Below are 23,262 nucleotides of genomic sequence, written 5' to 3' on the forward strand. Positions count from 1 at the left end.
ATTCTCTCTTTCTTTAAAAAAAAAAAAAGACTCCTATAGCGCAAGAATTAAAACCAAGAATCAATAAATGGGATGGATTCACACTAAAAAGCTTCTTCGGAGCAAAAGAAACAATCAGTGAGGTGAATAGAGAGCCTACAGAATGGGAGCAAATCTTTACCCCTCACACATCAGAGAGAGAACTAACCTCTAGGATATATAAAGCACTCAAAAACCGTAACACCAAAAAACACAAATAACCTAATCAATAAATGGACCAAGGAACCGAACAGACACTTCTCAGAAGAGGATATACAATCAATCAACTAATCTATGAAAAAATATTCAACATCTCTAGGAATCAGAGAAATGCAAATCAAAACTAAGATTTCATCTCACTCCAGTCAGAATGGCAGCTTATCAAGTAATATAAACAAAAATAGGTGTTGGTGAGCATGTGGAGGAAAAGGCACACTCATACATTGCTGGTGGGACTGCAAATTGGTGCAGCCAATCTCTAAAGAAGTATGGAGATTCCTTGGGAAACTTGGAATGGAACCACTATTTGACCCAGCTATCCCATCCTCAGTTTATACTGATTTAAAAACAGCATACTACAGGGACACAGCCATGTCAATGTTTATAGCAGCACAATTTATTCACAATAGTTAAACCATGGAACCAACCTAGATGCCCTTCAGTAGATAAATGGATAGGGAAACTTCAGTATATATATACAATGGAACAGTACTCAGCATTAAAAGAGAATAAAATCATGGTATTTGCAGGTAAATGGATGAAGCTGGAGAATACAATTCTAAGTGAAGCAAGCTAATCCCAAAAAACCAATGGCCAAATATTTTCTTTGATATGAGGATGCTGGCTCATAATGGCAATGTGGGGGGAGCATGGGAGGAATGGAGGAACTTTAAATAGGGCAAAGGTGAGGAAGGGGGAGGGAGGGGGCGAGGAGGTATAGGAGTGATGGTGGAATGAGTTAGACAGCAGTACCCTGAGTACATGTATGAAGACATGAATGGTGTGAAAATACTTTGTGTACAATCAGTGACTTGAAAAATTGTACTTTATATGTGTGATATGAAATGAATTGCATCTGCCATCATGTATAACAAATTAGAATAAATAAATAATTTATTTTTTTTTAAAGATGTCTTCATAGAGTGGGTGCTGTGGCACATGCCTGTAATCCCAGCAATTCAGAAGGCTGAAACAGAAGATCACAAGTTTAAGGCCATCCTCAGCAATATATTAAGACTGTATCTCAAAAATAAAAAGCAAAAAAAGGGTTGAAGGCGTAGATCAGTGGTTGAATCCTTTCCTAGCATGGGTAAAGCCCTGGGTTTAATCCCCAGTACCATACACACATGCACATATATGCTATTAAGAAGTTTTGATTTAAAACAAAATCCAGAATAATAATACTTAGGGATATGAAGATGACTTTGCATGACCTTTTAAATCTACTTCCATGAATATATCTTACCTGCTTTGGAGGAGAGAAACCTTCTGGGTTTCCCTACCAGACCCTCCCACAAATAGCAGTAGTGTGTGTTTTTTAACCTGAACTTATTGCCACAATAATTCGTAGCAAGTATCAAGACAAGAGGAATAAGAATCTAATTGTTGCCTTAATCAGTAGGGTTAAAAACATCCTCTATGGCCTTCAAAGCATGTGTCTTTGTGAGCCATTAAATACTTTCAGCAAAGCAACTGTTCCATCGAAAACCAGGGTAGGAGTGGCCACTGAATTCCATTTTGTTGTTTTGTTTTTTTAAAAAAACATGAATTCCAAGGTGGTTCCTCCCCTTGTTTCTATTTATTTATTTATTTTTGTGGTGCTGGGGATTGAACCCAGGGCCTTATGCATTTAAGGAAAGCACTCTATCAACTGAGCTATATCCCCAGCCCCCATTTTGGTGTTTTGAATCCAGGCTATACTGTCACATTTTAAGGCTGGGGGTGGGGTGGGAAAAAAAAAATATATATATAGACATATATATATATATATATATATATATATATAGACATATATATATATATATATATAGACATATATATATATATATATATACACACATACACATATATATGTAGGGATTTTAAGGAATTTTTGCATTTATGTAAGCTAAAGGGGTTGAATATCATTTAAAATGACCTAAATTTATTTTTAAAAGGCTCTTGATTTCATGTGCCATATTCAGGATGGTTCTAATTCTTGAGTGGTCAAATTCACACTTGGATTCAAATTCTGTGGCATGATGCAGAAGAGGAAGTCCAGAGCCTGGGAGTGATGGGCCTGTTCTTCCTGTGTACCCACCCAACCCACCTTCCCACCCTCAACTTGGAGAGACCTGGAGACTATTCCATGGTACAAGGACCTTAACTGGATACTGGTTAAGTATCTAGCACCTATAAAGCATCCACTCACTGGTGTTCTTTTAGGGGCTGGGTAAAAGTCAGGCAGTGGCACTTAGCCCCCAGGAACAAAACAGACATGGTAACAAAATTCAGCATGACTGTGTGGTAAACAAGCCTTTAGAAAGTCTACCCTCCATATTTTCAGTAAGATCGAAAAGGAGATGACATTCATTTAAAAGGAAAATACGATCTCAGGAAAGACTGCTCTCACGTGAACTATGGTTTGGATCTGGAATATCCTCCAAAGGCCCATATGTTAAAGGCTTAGTCCCCTTAGCACTACCAGGAAATGGTGGAACTTTAAAGTGGCACCTAGTGGGGCTAGTGGAAGGCTTTAAGTCACTGGAGTCATGCCCTTGAAGGGATCTGAGGGACCCCAGTCTCCTACTCTTTCTCTTTCCTTGACACTCGAGTCCTGAGGTGAGGAGTTTTGCTCTGCCATGTGTTCCCCACCATGATGTGCTAACTGGTCTCGGGCCAAAACACAATGGGGTTAACTGACCACGGACTGAAATCTCTAGAACCGTGGGTTAAAATAAACATTATATTAGCTGGCTATCTCAGGGATTTGTTATAGTGACAAAAAGCGTACTAACATAATACACAAAGCAATGCTGAACACTATGGGGCACTTGCTCATTCTGATTAAAAGAATACTGAGATGATGAAAATTTTTAAAAAATTGAGACATGTAAGAAGACTGAGAAGAGCCAACATAAGTATAATAGGAAACATAAAAAATTAAAAACAATGGGAGAAAACTAACCTGAGATAAAGTGTAAAGAGATGTAAAATGTTCTTCCTGTGAACCCACCCTCAACTTGGAGAGACCTGGAGACTATTCCCTGCAGCAAGGACCTTAACTGGATAGTGGTTAGAAAAGCTCTTGTACCTATAAAGCATCCACTCACTGGTGTTCTTTTAGGGGCAATGACCAGGCAAAAACAATGAAAGGGATTCCCACCAAGACATATCATCAAATGTCTGAGTTCTAAGTACTCTGAATAGAAGTGAGGGGTTTTGATGGTACTAAGAGCCAGCAGCCGAGGGATGACTGGATCCTGTCTGAAGTTCTGCCTTCACCCCCATGGGAGTCAGACAGAAGGTGCTGGGCCCATGGTGAAAATCATATTGAAGACAGAGAAGCACTTTCTTGACAACTGGCCAGGGCTCTCCTGCCAAGGCTGAACTGAAGAAGACAAGGGTGGCTCAGGCCTTGGAGAAGCTTCTGACCCAAACTCACTACTCTGCAAGGCGAGCTGTAACCTGGCCCATCCACCCTACTACAGGCCCATCCAAAGGAGGTAGGAAGAGGGCCTGGGGAAACAGGCCCTGACGAGATCCACAGAAAGGAGAGGAGGTCAAGTCCTAGCCCTGACCTCCTGAGCCAGCTCAGCCATGGGGTCCATCTCCACAAAATAAACATTTTAAAGAAGAAAATACTGAGTGTTTATTTGTCTTCAGGATATTGAAATGCCCCGTTGGAGCTGGAATTCATACAGGAAATGAAGGGAAATACTCCTGGAAAAGGCAGGTTCTCCCTTCACCCAACCTCATGCTATTTGGCTGATGGGAGAGGTAGAGAGATGTGATCACCTAGTCTCAACGTGAGACACCGTGAAGGTCCATCTTAGCTTGAGTTCTCTTTGGGATAGAGGAAGCCACTGTGGCAACTGTATCCCATTTTGACCCAGCCCACTTCCTTCACCCCTCCTTGGTACTATTTCTGAAGTCAGCCCCTATAAACACACATCTGGGTCTCAAGGCCTATTTCCCCAGGAAGCAGCTAAGAGACAATCGACCCCATTGTATATTTATAGTACATGAACTTAATTTTAAAACTTACTTTATTTTAAAAGCATCTCTTTTTTTAATTAAAATTAAATTCCTGTGTTAGTCTTTTATTTATTTATCTAGCGGTGCCTCCCCCATGTCAGGCACCTTCTCCATCACTGAACTACACCTCCAATTCTTGTTTTATTTTTTTAAATCAGGGGTCAAAAATTCAATTGCCTATAGAACCAGATTAGCAAGTAAATGTCTGTGAAGGGCAAAATGAAGAACAAAGGGAGTGGCAGGAAATGTGACATGTAGAGAATAAAATATTTTCAGGCCCCATAAAATATTCTTATTAAAAAAACTCCAAAGCCCTCTATAAGACAAATGAGCTTTGTGTCATCTGGGCTATCCTTTTACAAAGATATAATCAGCATACATACAAGTTTGTACTCAGTATTGTTCATTCACCTTTATAGCATACATTTCCTCATGTTTGGGTATAATTCTGACAATTACAGTTTTAAATGGCAGTGTGCCTATTATCCACTGAATCCAATCACCATAATTACTTCATCATTCCTTTATGGTTAGAGGGCTAAAATGCTGGGAGGTCACTCAGCCATGTTTGTGACAGTATTAGATAAGGGTGTTTATTGAATGTCTCCCATAATCACTTGTGAGCCTAGATTACTTTCTCTAAATTTAGCTTTTAAGCACTGTTCCTGGTACATACACAATAAGCTTGACAGTTTTGTAAATAAAAGTGACCATGCTTTCTCAAAGATAATACAACCATCTTAATATTGCACAAATATTTTGAAATCTGGAAAGAACCTTCTTTGGGAATAATGGTCAAAGCTGGCCATTTCACCTAAATATGAAATAAAACAGAAACCTTTAGGTCAGCTAATAGTCTGCATTCTTTTCATGCCAGGGCAAAGGCTACACTTGTATTTTAGTTATTGTTTCCCTTTGTTTCCCAGACTTATGCAGCCTTATTTGGAAGTTTCCCTTTTTGGTCAGCAATTGGGGGAAAAAAAACTACTTTGTAGAAATTCAAAATGCTTCATAGTGTGAACTCTCCAGAGCATATAATATAATCCATACTTATAGAAGTTGGGAGAGTCTTCATGGATGTAGACATAGTTCAGGTTCTCATTTTACCAATTTGAAAAACCATCAATGCCAAGAAAGGAAGAGAAATGAGTTCAAAGTTTCTCTCTGAATCTAGGATTTTAATAGCCCAACCTATCACCTAGAGAAAACAGAGTTTGTGTATTCAATGTAAGTCACTAGAAGTCTCTCCCTGTATTGGTCCTCTTAAAGCTAATCCACACTCCATCTCATTTTTCAAATACTGAACTTTGACTCTGCAGTCTTGAGAGGTAAGCAGACAAAAATTCTTCAAGAATGATATCCAGGATAACACTGGTAAGCCTTCCTGTAAACCCAAGCCTACAGAACAGAACTCTCCCACGGTTCTTCCTCCTTTTCTCCTCACTTTAACCATTCTCCTTTCATCCTTCCCCAGCCTCCCAGCAGCTAGTTGCCTCTCCCTTCTCCCTTCTAGGCATGCATGAGTCCTCATAGGAAAAGAAGTCTGAATTTCCCTCCCCACAATCTCTGGGTGGGTCCATCAAGCCCCAGGGGGGCTTGCCACAGCAAGCAAAAAAACTCACCCCTGGGAAAGAAGGGGAGATTTACTTGGGAGATGACATGAGAGTTGAAACTGAAAGAATGAGAAGTAGGATGGTGTAATTTTTCTTCCAAATTGGAACACTTTTTTTCTTTTAATTTATTAATTTATCCTCATTTGTTATACATGACAGCAGAATGCATTTCAATCCATAGTACACATATAGAGTACAATTTTTCATTTCTCTGGTTATACACAAAGTAGGGTCACACCATTCGTGTCTTCATACATGTACTTAGCACAGTAATGTTCCATCTTATTCCACTGTCTTTCTTACCCCCATGAAAGACATTTTCTTACCTCCCCCCTCCCTTCTCCACCTCTCTTTTGCCCTATCTAAAGATCTTCCATTCCTCCCATGCTCCCCACCTAAACTGGAACACTTTTGAGAATAAAACTGATGAGCGTTCAATGGGACTCTCCTGGGCAACTTGAGGCTTATGGCCAACCTATGGAGGGGTCCACAGATACAGCTGTAAAGCAACATGAGAAAAGGTGCAAGAACCCCAGGGTAAGGAGCAGGTTGTGCTTCCAGGGACAGAGGGGAGGCCAATGGCAGGGGAATAGCACCCAACCTGTAATAAATCTAACAAAGACCATTCAGCTACCTGAGATTATGCCAACCCAGGAATAGAAAGAGATCTCCAGGGAAGCTAAAAATGTCTGTATCTATATCTTAATCTTCGCATCTTTTTATTAACAGGAAATAGTAACTAGTCTATCCACAGTTCTGGCAGGTTTAGTTCTGGTTTCCAGGCATGCAGGAACAGATCAGAGGCAGAAGAGAAGAAATAGTTTTAAAATGTTGACAAGCAGGGCTGGGGTTGTGGCTCAGAGGTAAAGCACTTGCCTAGCATGTGTGAGGCACTGGGTTCAATTCTCAGAACTACATATAAATAAAATACAGGTTCATCAACAACTAAAAAATAAACAAAACAAAATGCTGACAAGCATATGACCACAGTGTGTGGACTGACCCCAGCAACAAGAGGTCCTCAGAGCACCCCCAGAATCAGGCTAGTAACAGAATTAACATTGATAGTGATGATCCAAGTGATGAGAAAAGAGTAAATGAAAAAGGGATGCCTGCACTATTTTAGTTTGTATCTGGAATAGTTGGCATAAGGTTCTAGATACCAAATTTATTATACATAAAAGGTCACTTTTTAAAACAACATTTTTTTAGTTGTAGATGGACACAATATCTTTATTTCTTTTTATGTGGGGCTGAAGATCGAACCCAGTGACTCACATATGTGAGGCAGGTGCCCTACCACTAAGCTACAGCCCCAGCCCCAAAAAGATCATTTAAAAAAATTTTTTTAAGTTGTAGATGAACACAGTGCCTTTATTTTATTTATTTTTTATGTGGTGCTGAGGCTTGAACCCAGTGCCTCACACATGCTAGGCAAGCACTCTACCACTGAGCCACAACCCCAGTCCAAGGTCATTTTAATGTATAGTTTATATCTAAAATTTAATCATTGCTCCAATTACAGTTACTGCACTTTCTTATTCTTCTACAATTACTGATTGAAAACCTCAACCAAAACATAAAACACAAGAATAGAATGTCAGAGAAACTTAGGGTATCAGGGAAGCTGTGAGGGACATACACACATACAGAAAAACATAAAAGTATGTACACAGAGAGAGACACACATATGCCTTCTCACAAAACTTTGTCTACCTGTAAAAGAGATCACTTTACCACATTTTGGGTCTAGCTGAGTAAGCACATAATTCCATGTAACTGGCACACAGTAATGTTTTCAGATTGAAGGAACAGAAGAGAACATAATGATGAACAGATAATTATCATAATAGTTTCATGATCACTATGAATAGGCTCCTTGTTTATTTGTTTATAGATCAGGAGGTTAGACAGCTGATAATCTGACCTTCTAAGAGTGGCCTCCTGCCCCCCCCCCCAATTTGGTTGCTGGTTCTAGAGAGAAAAGCAGAGCCCATTAGATAAAGGAGATAAATTCTTTGGCATACTACACAATGGGAATTTTCAAGAGCTTTGGATGTTGTTGGCACCAGTTTTTATTGGGTACAGTTTCAGATCAAAATTTATGACTTTACTTTTCTAGGTTTATCAGAAGTCCTAACGGTAACACCTGTCCACATCAAAGTTTAATTTGGGACAAGTAGTTAGAAATAAGAGAAAGATCAAGGAGAAAAGACAGATTTTTCTGAATAGGGCAAGGGTTAAAAAAAAAAAAAAGATGAGCTGAGAAAGGACAGTGGTTTGATGGATTTTGAGAAAGGATAATGGTCTGATGGATTTGAAAGAACATGTTTAGGCACTGGGGATATGGCTCAAGTAGTAGCTCGCTTGCCTGGCATGCGTGAAGCACTGGGTTTGATCCTCAGCACCACAAAAAAATAAAATAAAGATATTGTGTCCACAAAAAGCTAATAAATAAAGAAATAAAGAACATGTTTACCTTATAATGAATTTTAAATCAGATTTTTCTAAATTCTCTCTTTGGAATTTTTTTTGACATGAAAAGTTAATTAACAACATTTTTGTTGTTACCTTGTTGCCTCACATAAAAAATATGACAGGATAGTGAACAGATATGAGTTATGAAAGACCAGGTAAACACGGGTCCTCTGACAGGAATGAAATGAGACGGTAGGCAAGTTCCCTGCGCTGACCAGAAAGAGTCAGTCCCCTTGGCCTAGAATCATGAGTTATCTTTGTAGTGGTGTGGAATGAAGAAAAACTCTTCTCTGCACAAGCTTGTCTGAAGTTCATAACATTAAAAGATTTTTTTAAATTCCAGTCTTAAATACTTGTCCATATTAATTTAGAAATAATAAACCTACTCTCTCCTAAGAATTCAAATGTTTCCTGGAAATATGAGAAACAGCTGAAATCAGTTCATCAGAACCCTACTTGATGTTCAGGACTCTTCAGAGTTAGGGGCTAGAGAGATGACAAAGACGAACAAGAATTCAGCATCCAAGGGAAGGTAGATGCCAGAGAGGTCCCTCACCAAAGGGAATGGGAAGTTGGTGGACAAACAGGATGAAGAAGAGAAGAGAGGCTGGGGTGGGTTGGTCCTGAGAGAAGCGTTTTGTCCTGTGATAACAAAATCTTCCTAAAGATGGACGCCCTTCAAAATGTTCAGTTTTCAGGCTGCTTCTATGGTTTTACATGGGCGGTTATGATCTGATTGGAACCATATAAATTTTTTTAAATAAAGTAAAATAATTCAACAGACTAGATCTAGTGAGGCAACACACTCAAATACTTTCTTGAGTTTGGATGTTTAAATGTCTAAAAACATAAAATCATAGAATGTTAAAGTTAGCAGGAAATTTAGAGCTAACCTCTAACACACTCTCATATCTTTTGTATGAGGCAACAAGATACCAACAAAAGCATTTTGTTAATTAACCTTTCATGTAAAAAAAAAAAAAATTCCAAAGAGAGAATTTAGAAAAATCTGATTTAAAAATCATTATAAGGTAAACATCTTCTTTCAAATCCATCAAACCAAACCATTATATCTAAAAAGAAAAATCCTAAGATTGAGATGGATGTCTACAAGGCATTTTACAAAATTCAGCAACAAGTATTTATGATTTTTTTTTTTTTTTTTTTTGGTGCTGGGGAGGAATCCAGGGCCTTGTGCATGCTAAACATGTACTCAACTAGTGATCTATACTTTCAGACTCTATTTCTATTTTTAAAAACTGTAATATATGAAAGATAACTGCTTCATATAAAAGATGATATCTATCTCATCTCTCTAGTTTCTATGCTTCTATGAATTTATGGTTTATCATAGAGGGCTTGTATGTTTTCTTATTTCTCCCCCAGGTTTTATACATTTTGTTCATTCTGTGATTGTGACCTTTATATCCTTACCTCTACCCCCGACTCCCACGCAGGGAATTGAACCCAGGGCCTCAGGAGTTCTAAGCATGTACTCTACTACTGATTTATATCCCTACCCTTGAATGTAACTTTTTAATAAATAATTCATTGTTGATTTCTGATTACTACTAACATAAAAGAAAACCACTGTTATATATACATTCACATACATACATACATACTTTTCATATTTGAATATGCGTATTCATTTACAAGATGGGTTACCTTACTGAATTCTCCTTAGTTCTAAGTTTTTCAGTGAACTCCATGGCTATTTTTTCAATTTTATCCATTGCTGTTCTAATAAAAGAATTACAGTACTTATAAATAATCTAATATTATCTCATTTTTAATAAGCATTTTCAAAAGAGCTTAACTACTTTGGATAGTATATCTGAAAACGATATTGTACAGTCTTACCAGGGTACCGCTGTCTTGTTCCAGATCTTTACGGAAATATTTTTAGTTTCCTGTTAAGCTGCTTTAAGACCATTTTAGTTATTATCTTAAGAAAGGATCCATGCCATTCCAATATGAATTAAATATTTATGAGGCAGATGTTAAATTTTATTAAATGTTTTATTGACATGTAGTAAAACAATTTTTCTCATTAAATTTACTTATTTTGTGCTGGGGTTGTAGCTCAGTGGTAGAGCACTTGCCTCACATGCATGAGGTACTGGGTTTGATCCTTAGCACCACATAAAAATAAATAAATAAATAAATAAAGGTAAAAAAAATTTAAATTTACTTATTTTGTAAATCCTATTTATTTAATAACATTATTACACTCTTGAAACAAGCCAGTTTTTAACTGATGGTGTAATATTTTATAAAATATACGGTTTGGTTAAATTTGGCTTATATTTTAGTTAGAGCTTATACTTCTACATTTGTAAGAATGTACTATTGTAGCCTCTGTAGCTTTATCTACTCCATTCTTTAACAGTCTACTTGTATATTTTTCAATTCTAGTGCTTATTTTAATGTTTTTTCATATTTATTCAACAAATATTAACTAAATGCCATCCATGTGCTAAGAAAGAGAAAAAGTGAAATTGACCAAGTTATAATTTACTGGATTGATTTCTGCGCTTCTTAAAAACTTTCCTGTTAGCCGGGTGCCATGGCACACACCTATAATACCAGTGGCTCAGGAGGCTGAGGCAGGAGGATCATGAGTTCAAAGCCAGTCTCAGCAATGGCAAGGCCCTAAGAAACTCAGTGAGACCCTGTCTCTAAATAAAATACAAAATAGGGCTGGGAATGTGGCTCAGTGGTTGAGTGCCCCTGAGTTCAATCCCTGGTAACTCCCGGTGAAAAAAAAAAACTTTCCTAGGGGTCAAAGTTGTGGCCTGTAGAGCACTTGTCTAGTGTGTGTGAGGCACTGGGTTTGATCCCCAGCACCACATAAAAATAAACAAATAAAATAAGGGTGTATATATATATATATATATATATATATATATATATATGCTTCTGTGAATTTATGGTTTATCATAGAGGGCTTGTACCTTTCTTATTTCTCCCCCAGGTTTTATACATTTTGTTCATTCTGTGACTATATCCTTACCTCCACCTTCCCATGCAGGAGTTGTTAAAAAAATAACAACTTTCCTGTTTCCCACATTTCTTGTCTTTTGTGGTTTTTGTTGAGATGGGGTCTTGTTATATGGCCCTAGTTGGCCTCCATCTTATGTTCAAGCATCCTCCTAACTCAGCCTCTCCCAAATAGGTGGAACTCAGGAATGGTACTACCATACCTGGTCTGTTTTATATTTTCTAATGCTTTTTGTGTATTTCATTTTTTTTTATTTATTTATTTTATGTGGTGCTGAGGATGGAACCCAGTGCCTCGCACGTGGTAGGCAAGCGCTCTACCGCTGAGCCACAACCCCAGCTCCGTGTACTTTATTTATTTTTATTCTTTCTCAATGATAAAAGCTTTCTGAAGAATGAATTTTCTTTATTTTATTTGTGATTATTAGTATTCATGTTATTTTTCTAAATGATTTATAAACATAGTTTTTAGCTCCCATTGAATAAAAAATTTTAAATAGCTTTTAAATTTTCAGTTTTTATTATTTACAGTTTATTGATTATGATCATAGGGTAACCATAAAATTTCCCTTAAAAAGAGTATAATGAGGGCTGGGGTTGCGGCTCAGTGACAGAGCACTTTCCTAACCATGTGTGAGGCACTGAATTAGATTCTCAGCACCACTTATATAAATAAATAAAATAAAGGTCCATTGACAACTAAAAATTATTGACAAAAAAATGAGTATAATAAGGTTTCTTTTTGGTCTTAATGAATAGGTAAATGTCTTAACCATTCCATGAACATTCTGAAAAAATGGTGTGTGTATGACACATGGTTAAATTCTCCCATTCTACTTGTGAGTGTCCCCATGAGTTTCTAATAGGTTTTCATTACTGCCAATGTTTTGCTATTTAGTGTATCAGATTTTGTAACTTCTACTTTTCTTCTTGGATTATAATTTTACTAACATAAAATGTCCTGTCTCATTTGAGGTACTCAGGGTGTGTGTTTGTGTCTTCAACTGATTGTTTCTATTGTTTCAGTGGAGTGACCTTGTAAGTTAAACAGAGCCTAGAGAGACATCCACAGTTAAATCACATTTGTCTTACTATCAAAAAAGATACTGCCTTAAGATACAGAAAGTATAAAAAAAACAGGCAGCATTCTATCAAGTCAAAGGTCTTTGTAGTTAGGTACAAAAAAATATTTACGTATTTTAAATGCAAAAAAAAAAGTGCAAATTCTAATCAAGTGGTATGCCCATATGAGCATGGGGCTTTGGGGGGTAGTTGTTCAGGCTCCTATCAGGGGTGATAAGAATTAAGTAAAATATAACTTGACTCCAAAGTACATTGGCATTATAGCACTTCCTTGTTTAATTTTTGAAATCCATGCTGTAGAGAGATTCTGAACTTAGGAATCTATACCTAGTCAAACTGTCAATAAAGCCTAGGGCAATGTAGGTCAGGAGAAAGTTGAGGAAATTTATCATGTGCAGATTGTCCCTGTATATGCTCAAATCAAATGTTTAAGAATACGTTCACCCAAAACAAAAGGGGCTAAAGTTTACATCTGAAGCTTAAGGAATCAATCCTTGGCCCTGTCAGAGATGTCTGTTTTAAAAATCTCAGCAAACTAAGATGGAAATCCCAAAAATTATATGGAAAGAGATTCCTATATTATTTGGAATAAAACATTACAGCATAGTAGTGCTAGTAGGTAATCTCAGCAACTTGGGAGACTGATTGCAAGTTCAATGCCAGTCTGCAACTCAACGAGATCCTGTCTCACAGTAAAAAATAAAAAAGGGCTGGTGATATAGCTTAGTGGTAAAACACCCAGTTCAATTCCCAATACCACAAATAAGTAAAAAAAGTCGTCATGTAAACATCTTTTAACCATGGAAGGACTTAGAACAAGCAGAGAAATATTTTAAAACAATCAAACAAATAGTAATACTAAGTTGCGTTTTAGAATTATATTTTTTATGTTTAAGAGAATTGTACCTGTTAAACAGTTACAGGTCAACTTTTTGATTCTACTATAATGTGTAATTGAGTATTAATTTGTGATTTTAATTTGAAAGTGTGCATTTATAGATTCACACATGTAAAAAAGAGAATGTATAAGTGTTTTGAAATATGTATAGACTGAAGAATCACTATGCTTTTTATAATAATTATTAAATTTATAAGACTTAAAAAACCAAAATTGTCATTCAGACTTTAACAGGAACCTAAACATATTAATAGACACAATTCAAAATGCTTAAAATTTGTTAGTAAAGTTTATATATTGAACTGAATATTAATCAAAGATCCCCTTAAAAGTGATCACTAAATTTTATTGGATTTTTAAATAGGATATCACAATGTTGAACTCGAAAGCTTAAATAACTGGTTTTTATTATTCACTTTAATTGACTTAAGTTTTAAAATCAAGTAATATCTGAAAAAGCATAGGATTTTGGTTGTATCTTAATCTGTGGAAGGAAGACTCTTTTTATTAATGAACAGTTTAACCCATTCATATTTACTATGGCAACAGATATACTTGATTTTATCTTTTTAAAATATGTGTTATCACCGATTTTTTTATGTAGATATCTTCATTTTAATAAAAAGGTGCATTTTCCAAAGTATGCCTCTCAGAACACTTCATGAAATTCTTCTTCAGAACAAAATATACTTGAAAAAAATGCATACTATACTGAACTCTTAGTGAATATATGAAATCCATGAAATTGAAAACTAATGACATCAGAAGCCAGTAACTCCCGCTCAAGCCCTTTGACCAACCCTCCACCACCTGTATTCCACCACTAGCCTTCGAATACTAACAATGAATTTAGAAAGTTTATGTGTGACTTGCAGAAATGGGGCACAAGAGGAAACTTCTCAACTTTTGTAGAGAGGGTTAGTGGAGAGTCTTGGAAGCTAATAAATCAAGAATTCATAAAAACATAGTATATTACTTTATGTAGAATTATAGGGATTATCACCGCGGCTTTGAAATGCACCAGAAAATAAGTTGGAATTTTTGGAAGGATAGAGGGACAAAAAGATGAATGAATATAGCAAAATATTAATTATAGATCCAGGTGATGTGTATTTGCATGTTCACTTATATAAGCCTTTCACCTTTTCAGATTAAAATTCTTAAAAATGAAATATTGACACAAATGTGGTTGAGAATGATCATCAAAAGAGACTGCTAGTGTTCACCTCCATCCATGCTATCCTCTGCTTGACACACTGCAGACACTTTCCAGTCACTTGGCGTCCTGGTGGGGCTGTGTGACTGAGCTTGGCCTGTGGAATGTGGGTGGAACTGGCATGCACCACTTCCAGGCCCGACCCTTAAAGCCTCCTGTAGGATCCTCCAAGCATTCTCACTCTCCTGAATTCAGGCAGATGGATGGCAATCTAGGAGCCATATGATGAAGATGAAGATGAACATCTAATAACCATCAATAATTCCTCTAAAGGCACCAACTCACAGCAGACTGCGATAGGAGGGATAAATAAACTTTTACTGTCTAAACTGGCTATTTAGGGGATTCATCTGTAACTACAGTTATCATTACCTATAATACAGAGTGCAACCTGAGGAAGTATTACTTTTATATATCATTTGTATTTATCTTTTAAATGCATACATATAAATTTACAACAAGAAGTAAGCAGACTGTCAACTAGTATCAGGACGAGGGAAAGGCTTCTAAACTCATTTTCTAAGAGATCTTTAACATACTGGGCACCTTTGCTTGAATACAAACAGTAAAAACTGCAAAACAGACCCCTTCCTCTGGGTTTATACAATCACAGCTGGGCCCACTCACACCTTTACCCAGATGTCTTTGAGTAGTGTACAGACTGCACAACAGCCCTCTCTGACAATATAAGAACTGAAAACCTGGTTGGAAACAAGAGTTGTTAACCGGGACCTTCTAGGAAATAAGAGATGTGGTCTTTAGCATGCTGTTCTGTTTCTAGCTGCCCTTAGATACACATCCTTTCAAGTCACTTGATCAATTTTTCTTACCCATCCTGCAATAACACAATGCGTCACAATGACCTAATTCAGAACGTCGAAGATACCACCAAAGATGAACTTTGTTTGCCACCACAGCAAATCCAAGGGCTAGAAAATGAATAGCAGTTAAAAACCTGCCTCCTGCCTGGATACACCCCAAAGTAGGCAAGGAAGAGAAGACCTGGAAGAGATGGTGCCCTCCAGCCCTCTGAATCCTGCTGAAGGAGTCTGAAAGGAGAATTTTACCCCCATTTATTCTTTTATTTATTTATTTTGAGATGGGGGTCTCACTATGTCACCCAGACTGTTTTCTAACTCCTGCTTCAGCCTCCCAAGTAGCTGGGACTAGAGTTGTGTGCCATACCCTTTAAAAAGATCCTCCTCTCCCAAACATCTGAGGTCCTGCAGATCCACAAAATCCTAAAATTGTGACTGACTGCTCTCCAAGGACAGATTCTAATCCAATGCACCAATAACTGCCAGTGGGAGGCATCTAATCCTGTTCCAGCCCCCATGGTAAAGCAAAGTGAAAATACATTTATCTTTAACAAAACACTACTTTCCAGAATCTCACTGATACATTTCATCATAGCAATAAGAAGAGACTAGTTAAGATTACACTCATCCTTTCAGTCAAATGTCCAGCATTGAAAGTCCTTACCAAGATTTCCCAATCAAATGTCTTTAACTTCAACGAATCAGACTCAGTTCCTATTCTGAAATTATATAAACCCTGAAAACTACAAACACAAAAGTGTCATTAACATAAAAATATCTTGGATTTCTTATTCATCAGGAGTGCTTTAAAATGTAAGGTCACTTAGAAATTGAAACACAAAGATCCAAAAACTCGAAAGCATTAACAAGAATGACAATCTTTTTACAATGTTAACTCAAAGGAAATAATAATAAACAGGGTTTTTTCACATTTCTTGGGCACTAGTGAGAGATGTTTTGAAAATGTTACAAATCCTTTACCTAATAACTTATCAACAGGGCTTACCCAGGCTTCTTTGCACAGAAAAATCAATATACTGTTATTATTTTTGTATATATTGGTTATTCTGCACAGAAAAGTTTGGACAACTATTGTGTAACTAGACTTCTATGTAATCTACGCAGTAACCCCACTCCTAAGATTTTTCTTGACAGTGTTTCTGTGTAGTTATTAAAGTTTTCAGTCCTGGCTATTGTACCAGTTCAACATGCCACAGAACCAGGGAGGCACCCACCTTTGCCCAGCCCCAGGAATATGGTCAAAACAAGCAGTTCAAGGACTGAGGCATAAATGACTGAGGCTGAGACACCAAGTTTTTAATCATAGCACTGCTCCCAATTCAAGGGATAAATCATTTGGACAAATCAGTTCACTTCAGAGCCTCAATTTCCTGGCTCAAATTAAAAATTAAAGATTACTCCTTTAAAAAAGATTTAATAGTTATGACTACCTGCCACCAAAGGACTCCAACATTAGATCAACTCTCTCTTTCCCAATTTTTGAGATTAAAATAAAATCCACTGACTTCATGTGTCAGTACAAAAACGTTCTGTTTCATTTTTTTAAAAAACGCAACCCGTGGTTATCAGCATCAAAATCTGTGCGGGAGTCCAGGATGAAGGACCAGAAGATGAAATCTAGAGCCCAGCTGTCTCTACAAAAGCTCACTCACTTCATTTCCAAGGAAATAAAAATTTGATAAACTGGACAAGTTCTGGCATCCCAGAATAAGGACAGATTATGTTGGGGGAAGACACAGTCACAATCGAGCCCTGGGTCTGAGTATGAGTAACAAAATCAGCTGACGGGGTCGCCACCTTCCCCGGGACTCCAGAAAAGTGTGTGATATGCAAATGATGCACTGCAAAAAAACGGCCAAGGAGCCAGAAAACCACTGCCAAGTCACACTTTTCGTCGCCCATGGCCCAGAAAGTCTGCAAGAACTGCCTACACCGCATAGGAGACCAGAAGGGCCAGAGAGGTCACACGGTGACGCCTTCACCAAGACTTCTCCCCCGACCCCACTTCTCGGGCCGGGCCTGGGCGCTCCTTCCCGCTCCACTCTCGGGAGTCCGGGCTGACCCCGGGGCTTTCAGGTACGTGTTTATAGCGAGTGGCATTTCCTGGTCGCGGAACCAGCACAGGTAATTTCACCACCCCATCAGCGCATTCCAAAGGCAAGAATCACATCGCGGGAACTTCACCTTTCCACACTCGCCCCCACTCCGCGCAGCGGGTAGCGCCACCGCCGCCGCCGCCGCCCGCCCGGGAGGCGGGTGGGGGAAGGGCGCTCGGCAGGGGAGGGGGCGCGGCGCGACCCCCAGCCAAACCGCACCGACCTGGTTCGGGATCCTCCGGTCGCCCAGAGTGGTTGCCCATGCTCTGCTGACTCGGGTAGCTGCCGGCTGGCCGGCCTCGGACAGGGTGTCCACCGTGCCGCAGAGCGCGCTGGCTCTGGCTGGAGAGGCAGCTGCGTCCGCGGGTCCGCTCCAGTCAAAGAAAGGGCCGGGCGCCTTCCAGTTCCCGGCGGCCGCCGGCTGAGCCGCTCGTCGCGCCCGCGGGCGGGCCCGCCCCCTCATCTACATACCGCCCGCCCCCTCATCTACATAGCGCCCGCCCTCCTTCGTTCCACGCGGCCCGCCCCCCTCATCTGCCTCCCGCCCGACTAGAAAGGGCTGGCCTTCCTCGACTCCACGCGCCTCGCTGGGCGCGGCCCGCCCATCTCATCTACATAGCCCCGCCCATTAATCTGCATATCGCTTCCCCGGTGTCCCCAGGGTCCCCTCCCGGTCTTGGGACTGACGCACCGGTTGACCGACTTCTGGCCTCCGTCCGCCCACAGCGAGAACTGCAGTTGGACCAGGTAGGCTGGAAAAACCCCACGGCGGAGAGGCTAACGCCAAGAGCCACAGAAAAGGCCAAGAACCGCGCATGTGAAATTAGATCTATCGGAACCAGAAAAACCTAGAGTTGGCACAGAAAAGACGCTTAATAAAGATGTTTCCGGATGAATGAATGAATGAATCGATGAACAAACAACTCTTGAGGAGGTGAAGAAGAAAATAACCCTCACAAAGACATGCCCACTAGTCAAGAAGAATACTATCACTAGTAATAAAAATGCATGCAGATCATAGATATTTCTATTTATATACTATACTGCCACTGTTGGAAATGATTGATTTATGCAAATTACCCTGAGCAGCTCTCATCTTACAATGAAAACACTTAGAACTAACTAAATCTGCAGTGACAATATTTAGAAGTAAAAAAAAAATCATTAATGGAATGCTGGTCCTGTCTTCTGCATCTTTGAACATTACAGTCCATTTTCAGTCATTTTTCCTATCAACATTTTAGAACATTGCTAATCACTCCCAGCATTTTAAAACTGTATTCACTTGGTTTTCAGGATGCTATACTCTCCTAGTTTTTGGTCCACCTCCCTGGTGGCCTCTTCTCAATCCCCTTTGTTGAACATGACCTCTAGACTCTGGAGTGCCTTACAGCTCAGCCGCCTGACTTCTCAACTCTCTTGGTCTTTTATTTCCCAATTTGTGGCTTTTTTTTTTTTAATAGGGGGATTGAACCCAGGGGTGCTTAACCACTGTGTCCCAGCCTCACTTTTTAAATTTTGACACAGGGCCTGGCTAAATTGCTGAGGGTCTTACTAAGTTGCTGAGACTGGCCTTGACCTTGTGGTCCTCCTGCCTCAGCCTCCCAAGTTGCTGGGATTACAGGCATATGCCACCATGCCTGGCCCAACTTGTAGCTTTTAAATACCATCTAAGTATCATCAGGCTGGTCCCCTCTTCTGAAGTTCAGACTTATTTATCCAACTGCTTTCTCAATGACACTTCTTGATGATTCCACTTAGACATCTAAATAAACATCTCCAATTTAACCAGAACAAAACTGAGCTCTTGCTTTTCTCCCATAGATCTATGCCCCTCATATCTTCTCCATTTCCATAAAAGGAAATTCCATTCTTCCAGTGACTCAGACCATAGACTTCAATGCCTCTCACATGCCACATCCAGTTCATCAGCAAATCCTATTAGTATAGATTGTGTATATCATAAATGCCACTATGTTTCAGTACTTCCTACCTCCTCCACTTACTGCCAAGCCATTTACTGTCCAAGCCACTGTCATCTCCGGCCAGGATTACTGCAACTGCCTTCTAACCAGTCTCCCTTCATCCCCTGCTTCTCTATAGTCTATTCTCCACATACTAGAATAGAGTGATGGTTCTAAAACCTAGCTCAAATCATATCATGCCTCCATTTACAATAGTTCTGATGTGCCTCTGTCTCATGTAAAGGAAAAGTAAAAAATCAGTCGCCTCCAAGTCCCGGAATAATTTTCCCCTTTCCTCCTCAATGAACTCACCTTCCCCATCTCACACTGGTTTTACGGCTCCAGCCTCTTTGCTATTCTTCAAATTAGCTGAGCATGCTACCACCTAAAGGCCTTTGTACTTGCTATTCCCTCTCCCTGGAACACTCATCCATCGAGATACCTATGTTAAATTGACCATATGATTCACTCTCACCTCCTAGGTCTCTACTCAAAGGCCTCTTCTTATTAGGAGCTTCTCTTATAAAACCACATTAAAAAGTAAAACAGACCCTCGACCCTCCTGTCCTCTTCTTTTCTGATCTCTGTGACCCTTATCACCATTTTGTACAGTAGGTTTCCCTTATCCATGGGGAAAATGTTCCAAGACTCCCTGTGGATGCCTGAAATCACAGATAGTACTGAACTGTACCTGTACTGTATGTTTTCCTGTGTGTATGTGCCTATGACAAAGTTTAACTTACAAATTCAGGCACCATAAGAGATTAACTACAATAACTTACTTTAGATCTTAGCAAACTCAGCGTATGATTTTTTTTCTATCCTTACTAAGTTGCAAAATATTTTTATTTAAAGGAAGCACATTATGGCATCTCTTTTGCACATCCATATCGCCAGCATCACTGGTCTTGTGCTTCGGGATCATTAATAAGTAAATAAGGGGCTGGGGATGTGGCTGAAGTGGTAGCGCGCTCGCCTGGCATGCATGGGACCCGTGTTCGATCCTCAGCACCACATACAAACAAAGATGTTGTGTCCGCCGAAAACTAAAAAATAAATATTAAAATTCTCTCTCTCTCTCTCTTAAAAAAATAATAAGGATTACTTGAATAGAAACACTGTGATATGGTGACAGTAGAGCTGATAACCAAGATGGCTACTAAATGAGTAATGACAAGGGATAATGTATACAGTGTTTGATACACTGGACAAAGGAATGATTCACTTCTCAGAGTGGGACAGCCTGAGATGTCATACTTACAATGGCACACAATTTAAAACTTACAAATTGTATATTTCTGGGATAGTCTATATTTTCAGACTGTAGTTGATCATAACTGAAATTGCAAAACGTAAAACCGAGTGTGGGGGCTGCTATATAGTCTGAGTATACTAATTGCTTACCCTCCCCTGGAATATAAGCTTCATGAGAGCAGGAACTCTGAAGAAATGAACAAATGGATGGAAAAAATGTGTAGAATTCATCACATATAAATCAGTCCTTAGTTAGACATTATTTCTTTTTAGTGAAAGTACCATAAATTGGTTTCTCAAATAAAATTAACTGGAGACAAAAGTGTCGCAGTTTTCTTTCTGTAATCTACCAAACCTAACACAGCTCTAAACACAGAAAAGCAAATGGACTAATGACAATGTGACACAGGACAAAAGGAGGGCAGAAATGTGTATGAGATCATGTCAACCCCCTCCCTTTAAAAAAATGTGAATAATCAGCCCAGAAAAGATGGCTGACTTCCCCAAATGTTTCCAGAATGATAGGTAAAACCTGAGTTTGTGAACATTGTTAACAACAATATAACTTCAGTTTAGAGAATAGTTACATACTTACCATAGAGTTTGGAAACTGATGAGTCATTTTATTAATTTATAATGTGTTGAGTCATTAACATGTCTCTTTATGAACACTGGACAAGTAAGACACCAGCCCAATCTGGACGCCTATGGCTCTTTCAACTGTCACATCAAAAATATCTGGATAATCCTGTGTTTCCTTAACATGGTTCAGATGTTGCCTCTCTCATCTCTTGCTGCATCTGCTTTAATGTGGGCCTTCATCTCTTACAAGAGTGACTGAATTAGCTTCCCAGATCACTTGCTGCTTCCAGTTTTGCTTATGTTCAAATTGCTTCTCCTTCCCAACTTTTTAAAAATAACAATTCTGACCATATCAATCCTCAGTTTAAAAGCTCCCTGTGACTCCCCTCTACCTTTAAGACAAAGTCCCTGGTTCTTAAGCATGGTGAACAAGGTCCTTCAAAATCTTAGACCCCATCTTCATACCTATTACTCTAGCCTCATCTTTCAAAAGTGCTATATGTCCTTCTACTTTATATTCCAGCAACATTAAGCCAGTTGTAGTTCCCGAAATACAACCTACTGTCGTAGGCCTCTGTGCATTTATATCTCCTATCTCTCTGTTTTGATTACCATCTCATAACTTGGCTGCCTGGCAAATGCCTAGTCATCTTCTATGAATTGGATTGTGCTCTCTTACTTCCGCCTCCCAATTCATCAGTGAAGCTCTAACCTCCAATTTGATGGAATTTGGAGATAGGGTGTTTAAGAGATAATTAAGTTTAAATGAGGTCATCAGGGTGGGACAATCTGATAGGATCTTAAAAGAAGATCTCTCTAGCCTTAGGCATGGTGTCACAGGCCTGTAATCCCAGCTACTAGGGAAACTGAGGCAGGAGGATCTCAAGTTTACAGCCAGCCTCAGAAGCTTAGCAAGACCTTGTCTCAAAATAAGCAGGGCTATGGGATGTAGCTCAGTGATAAAGCACCACTGGGTTCTGTCTCCTGTATGATGTGTGATGATGTATGTGTGTGTCCCTCTCTCTCCCCCTTCTTCTTGCTTTCTCTCTGATAAAGTGAGGATACAGTGAGAAGGTAACCTTGTAAAAGCCAAAGAGAGAGCCTTCACCATAAACTGACCATGCTATCTGCATTGTGATCTCAGACTTCAGCCTCTAGAACTTTAAGAAATAAGGTGTTGTTTAAGCCACTCAGACGATGGTATTTGGTTGTGGCTGCCCAAGCAAACTAAGGCATCACCTCCTCTGATTAGCCTGCCCATCCCAGGCAGAATTAAGATCCTTCTCCTTTCTGATACTTCTCCATTTTGCAAATGCTTGTATTTCCCCATGTAACTACACCATTTGAATCATTCTTCTTAGGAGACTATCAACTCTCTGAGTGGCAGCAATGCTGTCTTATTCCTCTTTTCCTCCCTAATACCTAACATAAAGTAATTCTTTTAATATTTATTTACCTTACAGTATGGCGAAAACATTAATTTCTCAAATAAAAAAAAACTGACATGAATATTTGAATTGTTAAAGGAACCTTTGCTATCTACAGAAATTGTTATACAATGAGAAAACAAAGACATCAAGTCTATCCAGATTTAATCTATAACTTTAACATAATTCAAATCAATCATGAACTTGATGTGTTTATTACTAGGTTCACCTGGAAGAATAAAGGCATTGGGAAATCCAAGAAAATTTGGAAAAGAAAGAATAAAGATGAAATCTACTTTATTAGAATTTCAGAATGCCAAAAAATTACATAGTAATGTGATTACAATAAAATGGAAATTAAAATATAGGTTTAAAAGAATTTAATATAAAGTGGCACTTAAAGCTAAAGTTAAGCAAAACCCCTATCTCACTCCTTATGACTAAATTCCAATTCAATACTACTTTAATGGGAAAATGTGAAAATATGAGAGTCCTAGAAGAATAATTTATAAAAAAAATATAAAATTTCATCTAAAATGTACAAAAGTTGGGCTG

At 38.8% G+C, this 23,262-nt stretch overlaps 1 protein-coding gene and 1 long non-coding RNA gene across 9 annotated transcripts in view; one reads left to right on the top strand and one right to left on the bottom strand.

Annotated features, from left to right (window-relative positions):
* Specc1 (sperm antigen with calponin homology and coiled-coil domains 1) overlaps positions 1 to 23,262 on the bottom strand; it is a 272,253-nt gene that overhangs the window by 144,536 nt on the left and 104,455 nt on the right. Inside the window, exon 1 of one of the 8 annotated variants that reach the window (XM_021720556.3) lies at positions 17,704 to 17,923. The exons of the other annotated variants lie outside the window; for them this stretch is intronic. Coding sequence (XP_021576231.2) covers positions 17,704 to 17,743 — 40 coding nt within the window. The 5' untranslated portion in view covers positions 17,744 to 17,923. Of the gene's footprint in view, positions 1 to 17,703; positions 17,924 to 23,262 lie in introns of those variants that run through there. 8 annotated transcript variants of the gene reach the window in all.
* LOC144376186 (uncharacterized) lies at positions 17,286 to 18,653 on the top strand. The gene is made up of 2 exons (XR_013436381.1): positions 17,286 to 17,460; positions 18,142 to 18,653. It is a non-coding gene; the product is annotated as an uncharacterized LOC144376186 (long non-coding RNA).

The sequence above is a fragment of the Ictidomys tridecemlineatus genome, chromosome 3 (assembly GCF_052094955.1).
Source record: "Ictidomys tridecemlineatus isolate mIctTri1 chromosome 3, mIctTri1.hap1, whole genome shotgun sequence".
NCBI lineage: Eukaryota > Metazoa > Chordata > Mammalia > Rodentia > Sciuridae > Ictidomys > Ictidomys tridecemlineatus.